The 13,185-nt window shown below is 48.2% G+C and overlaps 1 protein-coding gene across 1 annotated transcript in view; it reads right to left on the bottom strand.

Annotated features, from left to right (window-relative positions):
- The window catches only part of LOC122366416, a 36,959-nt gene extending 24,380 nt beyond the window's left edge, over positions 1-12,579 (bottom strand). Inside the window, exon 1 of the mRNA XM_043338663.1 lies at positions 12,449-12,579. Within this exon, the coding sequence (XP_043194598.1) occupies positions 12,449-12,503 (55 nt within the window). The 5' untranslated portion in view covers positions 12,504-12,579. The remainder of the gene's footprint in view (positions 1-12,448) is intronic.
- Between the last annotated feature and the right edge of the window lie 606 nt (positions 12,580-13,185).

The following is a 13,185-nucleotide window of genomic DNA, read 5'->3' as shown; positions in this document are numbered from 1 at the left end:
TTTATTGTGACAAAGTTTCAAAAAAAAATCGCTCGGAAATTTTTTGAGATATCGAGGTTTTAGTGACGTCATAATTTCTGAGTTTTCGACCAAAAACGGCATGTGTTCGAAAAATCATATAAAATCACAGAATAGACATAAAGACATGACGTAAACGCCATTAGATTGCCAATACCATGAACATTCAATGGTTATCTTCGATTATTGATTATCGTTCCGCATTTTCCAAAATCTTGAACTGAATCTTGGCAATTTCTCGTGACTATTTCACGACCATGATACATGAATTTCTTAAATTGAACTTTTTGTACCAAACACGTACACATATGATAAAATGAATGTCACCATCGTGTTCTACGCCCAAAATTACTCATAAAACATGTGTCACAGGCTGCGAATATCAGTTTTGATTTTCGGGGATATGTGCCTACCCGGTTGACCTGACCTTGACCCTGACCTATGCTTGACTGACCCCTACATGGAACTGACACTCTTGTAGGCCTTAAATGAAGGATTGTGCGCCGTTTTGACAGAGTTAATGACGAGAGGCGCCCATTGCGAAGTCCTGAAGTCCATGCTACTGAAAGCCGGATTTCAGGTGTTTGACCTGACCTTGACCTGACCTGTGACCTCAAAATTCAACTTAAAAGTACTCATCTAAAGCGTCTCGTCACGCTCTTTCGTTTGCCGTCTCGTGCGTTTCGCTGCGCCTATTGATTCTCGAGTTATCGGCTGGGGGCGTTTAACGCCCCCCCCCCCCCAACAAACGGTGGGTGGCGAAATACCCCAGCAACTGCCGGGTTAATATGCGTCTCCCACAGCCGACAATAAGGCGCAATCATACAGCTCAGTGTCGCGATGGAGCAGTCAGCCACACAGAAGCGTGAAATGATCCTTATCGACTCGCAGACCCGGAGCTCTCGGCCCGCCTGACCAGCCACGGAAATAAGCTTCGGCTCTCGTTCTATTCAACAAATGTCATATTTGGGGCGTTCCATCCACGACAAATCGACAAGTGCCCTGCACCCTCATATTTTATTTTTTGCTTAAAATTGGTCTAATGGGTGGTGATGGGCGGGGAAGCCAGCTGTGGCAAGGATTTTTTTCTTCGAACAACGGTTTCCGAGATATAGCCTCGGGCAATTCTTGGAGTTCGCGCTGCAGCCCTATGTTTGGCGGCCTATAACTCAGAAACTATTAGTTTTTTACGATAAAAACTTTATATGGTTCAACTCACAATCAACCAACAAATATTTTGGCTATCTCGGATTTTCAATTTCTGAAAATTTTGATCACGTGACCTTTTGTCCTATTTTTCGAAGAGTGAACTTGATATTTTAATTTTCCCCACTGAAAGTTGCAATTTTGTCTGATGATGATTAAAGCCTTATCCATTGTCATTCATATGCGATAATAAAAAAGTGGTTATCGCCCTGCGTTGACCTCAGGTCAGGTCATTTTTATGACCTGTCCATTATTACGAGCGGGAGCGACAGCGAGATCTCCAGAATAAAGCAAGATAGCGACAAGCGGTAAACGGTAAAGGGTACACACGGATAAGGTCTATAATTTTTACAGAGATCATTTTCAGGTCAGGTCAAAGATGACGTCACAGGAGCTAAAAGGAGGTCAAAATAGTGGCACTATACATATATATGAAGTTTTTCTCGAATAACTTTCAAGGTATCCCAGCTAGGAACAAACTAATAGCACCATCGTGATCCTCTCGTCGATCCGCATCGAAACATATGTATGTTGACCTCGAAAGGTCGAAAGGTCAAAAGCTGACCTTAGGTCACGTGATCTAAGGTCAACTTTTGACCTTTCGACCTTTCGAGGTCAACATACATATGTTTCGATGCGGATCGACGAGAGGATCACGATGGTGCTTTAGTTTATTCCTAGCTGGGATACCTTGAAAGTTATTCGAGAAAAACTTCATATACATATATGTATAGTGCCACTATTTTGACCTCCTTTTAGCTCCTGTGACGTCATCTTTGACCTGACCTGAAAATGATCTCTGTAAAAATTATAGACCTTATCCGTGTGTACCCTTTACCGTTTACCACTTGTCGCTATCTTGCTTTATTCTCGAGATCTCGCTGTCGCTCCCGCTCGTAATAATGGACAGGTCATAAAAATGACCTGACCTGAGGTCAACGCAGGGCGATAACCACTTTTTTATTATCGCATAAGAATGACAATGGATAAGGCTTTAATCGTCATCAGACAAAATTGCAACTTTCAGTGGGAAAATATCAAGGTCACTCTTCGAAAAATAGGACAAAAGGTCACGTGATGAAAATTTTCAAAAATTGAAAATCCGAGATAGCCAAAATGTTTGTTGGTGGTTGATTGTTAGTTGAACCATATAAAGTTTTTATCGTAAAAACCAATAGTTTCTGAGTTATAGGCCGCCAAACATAGGGCTGCAGCGCGAACTCCAGGAATTGCCCGAGGCTATATCTCGGAAACCGTTGTTCGAAGAAAAAAATCCTTGCCACAGCTGGCTTCCCCGCCCATCACAACCACTTACACCAGTTTTAAACGGAGAATAAAATATGAGGGTGCAAATTTAATTTTTTATTTGTCGATTTGTCGTGGAATGCCCCATTTGTCAGTTTAACCCGCGCCGTGCTGGGGGGGGGCGTTTTTACGCCCCCCCTCAGGTTTTTCGCGAATATCTCAAAAACGGCGGCGCGCAGCGCCGCCGTTTTTGGTACACGTGTTCCTACATCATTTCCGCACATGTTGTGAAAATTTCAGACCTAGGCCGTTCAAGGTCAGGTCACCAGGTCACGTCAAGTGACCTTACCTCAGAAAAAGTTCAAAGGCTCGCTATAGCTACACCGACTGAACGATCACTTTGAAACTTTCAGCGATTGATATGAGTAACAGTATGTATAAAATGTATATCTCGGATTTTTGATATCTGTGACCTAAGGTCAGGTCAATTTTGCGACCTCTCCATTATAAGTCAATGGGAGAAAATTGAAATGCGCCTCTTTTGGACGAATATCGTTCAAAACGCTCTCAAACATCGGTTCATAGGTAAACATGACACACTGAATAGGAAAAATGCACCTGTGACCCCTCTGTGTGCCCCTGAGGTCATCTCAGGTCATGAACGGTCGCCAGCAGTTTTTTGGCTATAACTTTTGATAGAGACGTGCTAGAGCGGTGAAAACACGTCAGATGTGTTCAGCTCGACGATACGGATCGACTGATATGCAACATGACCCTTTTCGGTCAGGTCATGACCTTGACCTGAGGTCAAATTTTCAAAATGACCTTTCAAGGTCAACAAATAGTTCATTCGACGCGTCTCGACGAGAGGAACACGATGCTGGCAAAAGTAATGTCATGGCGCTTATGAGTCAAAAGTTATTGACGAAAAAACGTTTTTCGTAAAAACGGCTATTTTTGGAGTTTTTGCCCTCTGGAGGCTAAACCGTTGACCTGAGGTCAAATCTGAGAACATTACTCAGAAAGGTCTGTAAAAGGGCTATCGAATGCGCTTTTCCGCGGCGCTGTAGCTCTATCGGTTCCCGAGATAGCCGTTGGCAGTTTCCAAAATGTTGAAATAGTCAACATTTTACCTTTGGTGACCTCTGGTGACCTGACCTTTGACCTGACCCAAAAAATGACCGAAGTGTTTTCGTCCTTATTTTTGACGCTCTTTCGATTGCCGCTTACCGCGTGTCGCTACGTGGCCCAGGAGCCGAGTTAGACGGGGGGGCGTGAAAACGCCCCCCCCCAGCACTCGGCGGAAAGTTCAGGCCACCAGCACGGCGCGGGTTAACTTTCTACATCGATATTAAAATTATTCAGGATACCTGTGAAGAAAATTCATTATTCTGCTTGATTTACAACATGCTTTAATTTATATTTTCCTTATACATGTTTTGTTCCATCCAGCTGCGCTCAGTGCCCGCGCAGGGGAAATGAGCGGGGTTTCACTGTCAGAGGCTGTACTGGTGAGAGCTGCTCGGCCGTGCAACCGGTCAAAGGTTACCCTGCACCCCGCCGGGCGCTACCCCCACTCCACCCGAGCTGAGGCCGGTGCAACCTCTGACATTTAAGCGCGGCCAATTTTCCTTATATTTTTCTTTTTATAAATTTGGTCCGAACCTTTTGATAGGAAGGATTCACAAGGACAGAGCCACCGCTAAGCGGAGCTTGTTGCGGTGACCCCGCCCTCTACCCTCCGATCGCGCAATAATTCCGGTTCTATGGCAGAATTTAGAGTCCAAAGTTTAACGTGCGCACATAGCCGCGCACGGCCGGTCCCCTCACTGACTTCGCCTGGCTACGGCCTGCCACCAACCGCATTAATACCTGTCAGGTGGCCCATAAATGTCAAGCGCCCGTCGCGCTTCGAACCCGGACTGTTGTAACCGGGAACGCGTGCTCTCACCACGCGGAGTCCAACGCTCTACCAACTGAGCTACGGGACCGGCTCTTATGGGCATGATATATGGGCATGATACCAAGCTCTATGAGCAAAGTAGACATGAACAAATGCAAATTAATGCATATTGTGAAGATGACAGAACAATGAATCTTCTGCGCATGTATCCTGAATAACTCAAGTACCGAATTGAATCGTTAAACTAACAAATATGACGCCCGTTTAGTAGAACGACAGCCGAACCTCCTTGCCGTGGCCGGTCAGGCGGGCCGAGAGCGCCGGGTCTGTGAGTCGATAAGTGTCATTCCACGCTTCTGTGTGGCCGACTTTGGTCCATCGTGACACTGAGCTGTGTGATTGCGCCTTATTGTCGACTGTGGGAGACGCATATTAATGAATAATGTTTGGAAATATTGCTTCGCTAAATATCTTTTGTCGTTCAGCTTTCACTGGAACTCAAAAATGCATGTTTACCTATGTTTTCAAGAATGTCCGGGACAGCCCGTTGAATAAAAATTATAAAGTTTTTACAAAAACGCAATTTTCAAAAAAGGCCATCGATCGATTTTGAAAAAATTCCATTTTTGGATTCAGCTCACCGTCAGCTTTCGAATGGTATATATCGCTTCTTTTGAGCCTGAGATGACCTTCCGACGAACCGTGACCTGAGACCTAAGAATTGGATCCCAGTCGCTATGTGTCACACGGATGCACACGCTCGTTGTTTTTCTACGAAGATCTAGTTCAATTAGGGTCGAATCGGCAAATGGGGCCAACAGCCCTCGGCTGAGGCGTAGGTACTAGAGTTGCAAAATTTCCCTACCGCACTACCGGCATGCCGGTAATTTTTCACTACCGCAGGTTTTTTCGTGGTATCTGGCATGTCTTGCCGGTAGCATGCCGGTATTTTTGATTTTGCACACAAAAAAAATTATCAGCATATGATTCAAACTTTGGACACTAAGAGGCTATTGGATTGTAATAACAGCAATCTTAGCCACTGCAAAATACATTTTGTGGTAAAAGTTCCATATGCCGTATTAAAATTACCGCCAAATTACCGGTATGCCGGTAATTTGGCGGTTTTTTTGCTTGGGGCGTGGTAGCATGCCGGTATCCCAGAAAATTTTTGTGGGGCGGGGCGGTGCCGGTAGCAGCCCATTGGGAAAACTTTGCAACTCTAGTACTCGTAGGTACTCTTATACAGCTGGATCCATGCCAACTCAACCACTGGTCTGTGTACACAGCACCCTCTCAGATATTTACAAAAATAGCTGATTAAGAGGTTCTTCATGGGCCTGATTCCGGATATGGATCTAAATTGGCCTCACCTCAAGTCAACAGTATAGCTGTTACAGTGACGTCAATTTATAACGTCATACGGTGTTCAGTTATATTCGAAGCATCTTTTCGCCGAAAGTTGATCAGGTATTTGAAATCAGTCAACGGCGTTTGGAAGACATTGATTTGATTGATTCATGGTCTGTGTCATCATTTTGCTTTCAATAAAAATAATTTATATAATCGATAAAAAATACAGCTTGAAATATGACGACTTAGATTCTTTTTGAAAATTTGATATAGGTATGAAAATTGCACGTCTTCTTACCTTGGAATAGTGATGTCAATTACGGAAAATCGGAATACCGATACCAAACCAAATACCAACCAAAACCACGACAAAATACCGAAACCAAACCAACTTGGGAAACTGAGGGAAATGCCAACTTTTTACCGATTTCTTAGCCTCTTATACATTAGTGAGGGCTTATGATACCAACAAAATACCAAACACATTACGATTGAAATACCAAATACCAAGTTGGTATCGGTTTGGTATCGGTATACCAAAAAGTTGGTATCCGATTGACATCTCTACCTTGGAACTGTCGAAACAGCAATGGTTATCGAATAACAACATATCCTAACGCACCCCATTCTCCCCAGAACCCTGACCGGGACGCACCGTGGGAGCCACACTCCACAGTCCCTTTGTCCGGGTCGACGCCGAGTCACGTTTCCGGACAATCCGTGATTATAAACGTACCAGCATGTGAATTGATGCTTGCCTAACGTATTATGGTGGATGCGAAGGTCACTTGAAGGTCAGATCACGTCATTGACCTTAAATGACTTTGGTTCACTTTTTTCGAGTTTTACAAGTTTGGAATAACTTTTGGAGCTGAATTCGATTGAAGAACTCATTTGAACGTTTGAAGAATAGTTTTTTTCTGCCTATTTCTGTTATTTGATTGGTATATGTATATATTTCATAAAATCGATAAAAAATACAAATTGAAATAAAACGACTTACGACAGCCTGTTCTAAGGTCAATGGCGACTTTCAAACGCCGTTGACCGATTTCAAATACCTGATGAACTTTTGGACAAACAACACTCCAAAGATTGCCAAATAGCATGTGACGTCATAAGTTGACGTCACTATGAAGCCAAACCATTGTAATAAGAGTAATTTCGACCTGTTATTCGGAATCTGAGCTATCAGGAACCCCTTCCCTCAGTCAGAATCTCATAAAAATGTGATAGGGTGCTGTGTAACATTTCACTTTCAGAGGTTCAGTCAACATGAGATAACCCATCTATATGGATGTAGAACACCAGCGAGGGATACAGTGAGGTCTCAGATGAACAAGAGACCTCAAAGGCTGGGTTGCTAAATCAAACGTTTTTTTATAACTTCGTCAAAATGTTTGCAGTCATTTCAGGATATTGTTATTTTTATTTCATGGATATTGTTACTTCAATCGCGTCAAGCGATTGAATCGCGTCGAAGGTCATTCCTTAGCTCAAAAGGACTCATTCCTTAGCTCATTTGAGCTAAGTAATGACCTTCGACGGACGACGACGACTTCGGATGACCTTGACACATAGGTAGTAGGTCTTATATGGTGCAATCCATGGGAGCTGTTCACGATTATGGCATTAAATCTGCTCTAAACATTCCTTCAAAACCCGATGATACCAAAAAAGACTGACCTATAATGACTGACATGAATCAGCGCAATAGGCTCTACACTTCTACAATAGCTAGCAACGGGGATGCCCTTGCATGACAATTGACATTGGACTCGAGGTAGGTTTGCATTTCTACATGACCCAAAATATAAGGTCATATAAACTTCCACATATTGTAAAACATAAAATGTTTTTATATTGTAACGCAGATGCGTTACATTTTTTTCATCTTTCATGCTGAACTGCAAGCTGTGCCACAAGCTGAAACACGGCCATCTGCGAGCGCCGCACAGACACGGTCAGCCGGCTAAATCGGCTGTGATACCCTCTCTCCGTCCCAGCTGCCGTCCACACAGACGGCGCAGTAGGCTCTGACAAACAGGGGTCCTCTATAGATGACCACCCCACTTCATGAGAACCCGGATCTGAAGCCAACAAATAGCATACCGAAACGCGCCATTCTGCCAGCCTCGAGCCATTAATCAGTTTAGCCTTTGGAAAACAAGACTCTGTCCCACGCTCGGCACCCCGCCAGACAACAAGGAGAGGGGAGTGCAGACCGGCCCTGATTTGAACCAAAACAAGAAAGGGGAGCGGGGACCGACCCGGTTTGTACGAAAACAGGATGAAATGGAACTCGGTCGCCAACGACAAAATATAGGACATCTGGCCGGAGCTGACTTCAAAACAAGGGGGAGCGGAGGGCCAGGCCCGCCACCTGGCACCTCAGGCGCCGTGAGCGCCGGCGGCGAATTCCACCCGATCGCCACGTGAAAGGGTGCGACTGCATGGCCGGGGGTGCCGAACTTCAGCAAATCACGAACGTTTGAAGGCGGAGCCAAACGCACTTTCTGAGAATGGAGGACGAAGATTGGACAAGGAGATGCTGCCCGGCCCTCTGAAGTATGACGTCATCAAAAGTATAAGTTGATGAAACGGAACTGGAACGCCCTCTGGTCCTCGCTCTCTCGGACGACGCATCCCGCGCCGGTGGCACTCTCGGCCCACGTCTCTCGTCTGACATCGCGGACAGCCCACGAGACACCAGCGGCTGGCATCACGGCGCCGGCGGCGGCTCTGGCCGCCGGGCCGGGCGCTGGACGGACACGACCATCATGTCAGCGACTCCATCTCAAGTAAGGTCACGCGGTGAACACGGGTGCGCACCTAGTCCCTAAAATCCTTCAAGTAACCCCCCCCCCCTCGTTACTGCTATGTGAGCCACATTATATTCCCCTTTTTAGGTGTCGTCTGCAATGTTTTAGGCCATTCAGTTTAGGTAGTTAAATTTATTCTTGGGACTTTCAGTCTAGGTAGCTTAAGTTCACAATTCGATTTCGGTAAACTATGTAACTGTGCGCGTGGCGCGAGACGCGTGCCGACGTGGACCCTCGTCCGGCGCCCCGTGGTGATTAAGGCGGACGGAGGGGATTATACACCGTGGGGAGTCTGGAAAGGGACGGGCGACTGTGTACCGCACCGCGCGGCTTGTGGGGCTCAGTTGATGGGCGGCCTGGGCCCAGAATGTTTCTTTTAAATTTGACGTGTAAGGGAATTTAAGGTGTTGCGTCGGAGTATGTAAATAAATGGGACTTGTAAATATTGAAATACGAGTGTGAGTATAGTGCTGAAGGGCAGGGATCGGAGGATGGAGCATAAAAGGCCATATGCCAACCCACAGTCGGGAAAGAGGTCATTTCCAAGGTGTCTGGCCAGAGCAATTTACAACGATCAGTTTTCTTTATCTGTTTGATTTTACACAGTGCACACAGGGATTATACGGGGAGCACAGAACACACACAGGACCTCCCTAGCCTAGCCGATACTGGAGCTTCTCCGGTTGACTCCTAAGTGCCCTTGCCAGTGGATTTCCTGGCACTCCATCCTCCCCAAATTATCCCACGGTCCAAACAATAGCGATTACACACAACATACACAGGACCTCCCTAGCCTAACCGATACTGGAGCTTCTCCGGTTGACTCCTAAGTGCCCTTGCCAGTGGATTTCCTGGCACTCCATCCTCCCCAAATTATCCCACAGTCCAAACAATAGCGATTACACACAATACACACAGGACCTCCCTGACCTAACCGATACTGGAGCTTCTCCGGTTGACTCCTAAGTGCCCTTGCCAGTGGATTTCCTGGCACTCCATCCTCCCCAAATTATCCCACGGTCCAAACAATAGCGATTACACACAACACACACACGACCTCCCTAGCCTAACCGATACTGGAGCTTCTCCGGTTGACTCCTAAGTGCCCTTGCCAGTGGATTTCCTGGCACTCCATCCTCCCCAAATTATCCCACGGTCCAAACAATAGCGATTACACACAACATACACAGGACCTCCCTAGCCTAACCGATACTGGAGCTTCTCCGGTTGACTCCTAAGTGCCCTTGCCAGTGGATTTCCTGGCACTCCATCCTCCCCAAATTATCCCACGGTCCAACAATAGCGATTACACACAACACACACCGGACCTCCCTAGCCTAGCCGATACTGGAGCTTCTCCGGTTGACTCCTAAGTGCCCTTGCCAGTGGATTTCCTGGCACTCCATCCTCCCCAAATTATCCCACGGTCCAAATAATAGCGATTACACACAATACACACAGGACCTCCCTGACCTAACCGATACTGGAGCTTCTCCGGTTGACTCCTAAGTGCCCTTGCCAGTGGATTTCCTGGCACTCCATCCTCCCCGAATTATCCCACGGTCCAAACGATAGCGATTATACACAACACATACAGGACCTCCCTAGCCCAACCGATACTGGAGCTCCTCCGGTTGACTCCCAAATGCCCTCGCCAGCGGATTTCCTGGCACTCCACTAATCAATTTACCAACGGTCCGCACACAAGCAACACACTAGACCTTGTTGCACACGAAATATATGTAATTTTATTCTACATGGACACTGCAAGGGATGGAACCGGGGAGATAGATGATGCACGTCACGCCCCTGTGCGTGGAGAATCCACCGACGCGGCCATGGGTTAGGAGGGAGATGAGACGCGAGTAGAGACGCGGACTGTACAAATAGAAAAATCGGGTTTCCCGAATGGCGCTAAACTCGGACAGACCCCACTAGATATAAGGCCTCGATTGAGTAAGCCCTGGATGCGTGCAATAAGTCGCGAAATTAAACGTGAGGATGAAGGCGAGTCGGGCACAGACCGCCGAGGAGGGTTTCAAGAAATGTTACCCGGTCAGCCTCGTGTCCTGGCTCGGAGGGGACGACGGGCTGTAGTCTGTCTAACCTCTGGCTAGCGGGACACGGGACCAGTGGCCCGATTGTTCCGGCCCAGGGTAGGCCTGGGTGATAATTAAGGTCACGTGGGCCGTCGCCTGGGATGTGTATCGGCGGGTGGGCCGCCGCGAGATGACGGTGTTCCGTCTCGGATTAACAGCCTCGGAGGCTGGGCAGATTTTAGGCTGCCGGGCTGGCCCGGAAGCCCTGAACTATGACTGGAGCGAGATGCGGTCATCAGTATCACGGATGGACCTTAGTTACCCAGCCCGGTTTCAAAAAGATAGGTAGGCCCGCTATCGGTCCCTCAAGTGGTCGGCGCGGGACGTCATTTGAAGAGCGACATAGATAGTTTCGGAGGTGGTTAGGACCCCGGGCGTCTTAGCGAGGGAATCGTATGCCGCCGGAAGAGTAATGCCCCGCGAAGGAACGTATAATGCCGCAAGACGGGGGTGAACATTAGATACCGAGCATTCGAGTCGGGTGATCGCAGTCAGACGGTGCTGGCCACCCGCAGTCAGTCGAGTAGCTCCGGCCATGCTCTGGTCCTTTCGAATAGGTCTGTGACGACAGCTTAACTACCAGCCACGGATAGATAGGGCTTTGGACGCCTATGTGCTGGTAGTCGACGATGTGTGTTGAGTGCAGGATATCCCCGAGTGGACCTGCGTGCGTGGAAGACGCGTGTCGTCTTTGTAGTTAGCCGACGAGAGCTAACCTTTTTTTAGGTCGCCGGGTTGGCCCGGAAACCCTGAACTATGGCTGGTGCGAGATGCGGTCATTAGTATCACGGACGGACTTTAGTTACCCAACCCGGCTTTCAAATTTTAGATACGTCCGCCGCGGAAAGCCCGGGCTACTGAGTGCCCTGCGAGCTCTAGCTCCGGAACCGTGGGCTGGAGTGTGTTAGAGATGCTGACTGACCACTGGCAGCAGAAGGTAGGTCCACGCGTGAGTGGCAGTAAGACAAGGGCTGCGTACGTTGTTGCAAAGGTTTACCGGCCCATGCTGTAAGTCCATTGTTCGCTCAACAACCTGCGTGCGTGTGTGTTTATTATTTGTGTGTAGGTAGTTCGGCATGGTCTTGGACCCGCTATAAGTCGCGTAATTCAAGGGCGGAGTGCCGAAATCTGTGGTGGTTCGTATATTCTATTCGTGTAGCGTGAGCATTATGAAGCGTTTGTCTGATGTACGGAGCATTGTGGTTATGAAGGGATAACGGTTAATGAAATTTAAGGCCAATGACTCAATAATGACTTGCGCACGCCTTAGCACCACCGGGGGAAGTTAGGCAAAGAGGGAGGGATCGGAGACGGCTAACTCTGATAATTATGAGGTATAACTGGACGTATGACAGAAGTGAGAAGGGATGCACGAGTGGAAGTATGATTGTTGTGTATATCCGGTGGGAGATAGCCCTCAGCTAGGAAAGGCGCTGTTGTTTGAGAGTGGGACTTTTTGTTAAATAGAGTTGATTTTCTATACCAATATGATCGAGGGTAATTGATTATCATTTATCATTATCTCCCATTCCCTAACCCTGGCCTATGTGTTTCCGATGATTGATCGCCCCGGAGAATGCAAAGACAGAGTCGGGACGAGTTCGCGAGGGGCTGAACCGAGAAGGGCTTTTACGAGTAGAAGCGCACCCACTAGGCCGATTTTAACACCCCCACTCGAGCCAGCCCACCTGCTGAGAAGCGACCGCCCGGTTAGCCCCGCAACGCCGCGAAATCCCGCTACAATATAAAATATACAAGAGCAAAGTTTGAGTTCAGCTCTGACAATCAGCCGTCTCGCCCACCTGTACCTCCGCCGAGCCGGGTCGGCGCCACGGACGAGGGCTTCACTCTGGCCATGGCGGCGGTGGGCGCGAGGGCGGGGTCACACCGTCCCACACCGACACCTGCGCGGCCGCGGCGCTGCAGCGGCGGCCTCTCCTGCGACCCGTCCGACGCCGACTGGTGGCGTGCAGAGCTGCCGCGTCGCTCCTCTCCCGGCACCAGGTGCTCCGGCGGCGGCCGGGCGGCTGATCGGGCCGCCGCGCCGGCAGGGTCACGCGGCCGCCGCGCCGCCGTGCCGTGCCCTCCGGCTAATGAAGGACCCGGCACAGGGGTCATTATTGGACAGAGCGGCAGACAAACAGCGCCCGGCGGGATCACACATCGGCTCAGTGCGGCCTCAGACGAGCTCAGCAATCCGCCGGCACTGATGAAATTACAAGGAGCTCGCCCAGAGACATGCGCTGCCGTGCAGGTGTGCGTGACGGCTGATGTAGAGCTAATCTAGAGTCATCCCTCTTCAGGATTGGGAGAGACAAATTTTTATAACACGCAGAATGATGGGCCACTGAGTACTGGGCAGGCCTAAGTGTATAATCTTACCTGATTATGGATCATTATGTTGACCTCATTTTGGCCAAGGGTAAGGGGGGCAAAGCACCTATCCTATAAATTTCCAGACTCAGTATCTCACGATCTCTTCAGGAAGCAAAGTTGAAGGACGAACAGATACCTAGCCTGGTAGCCCAATGGCCAATAC

Source organism: Amphibalanus amphitrite, unplaced genomic scaffold, assembly GCF_019059575.1.
Source record: "Amphibalanus amphitrite isolate SeventyFive unplaced genomic scaffold, NRLGWU_Aamphi_draft 000804F_arrow, whole genome shotgun sequence".
NCBI lineage: Eukaryota > Metazoa > Arthropoda > Thecostraca > Balanomorpha > Balanidae > Amphibalanus > Amphibalanus amphitrite.
Note: the sequence above shows the minus strand (reverse complement) of the source record. Positions and strands in the feature narration are given on the sequence as shown.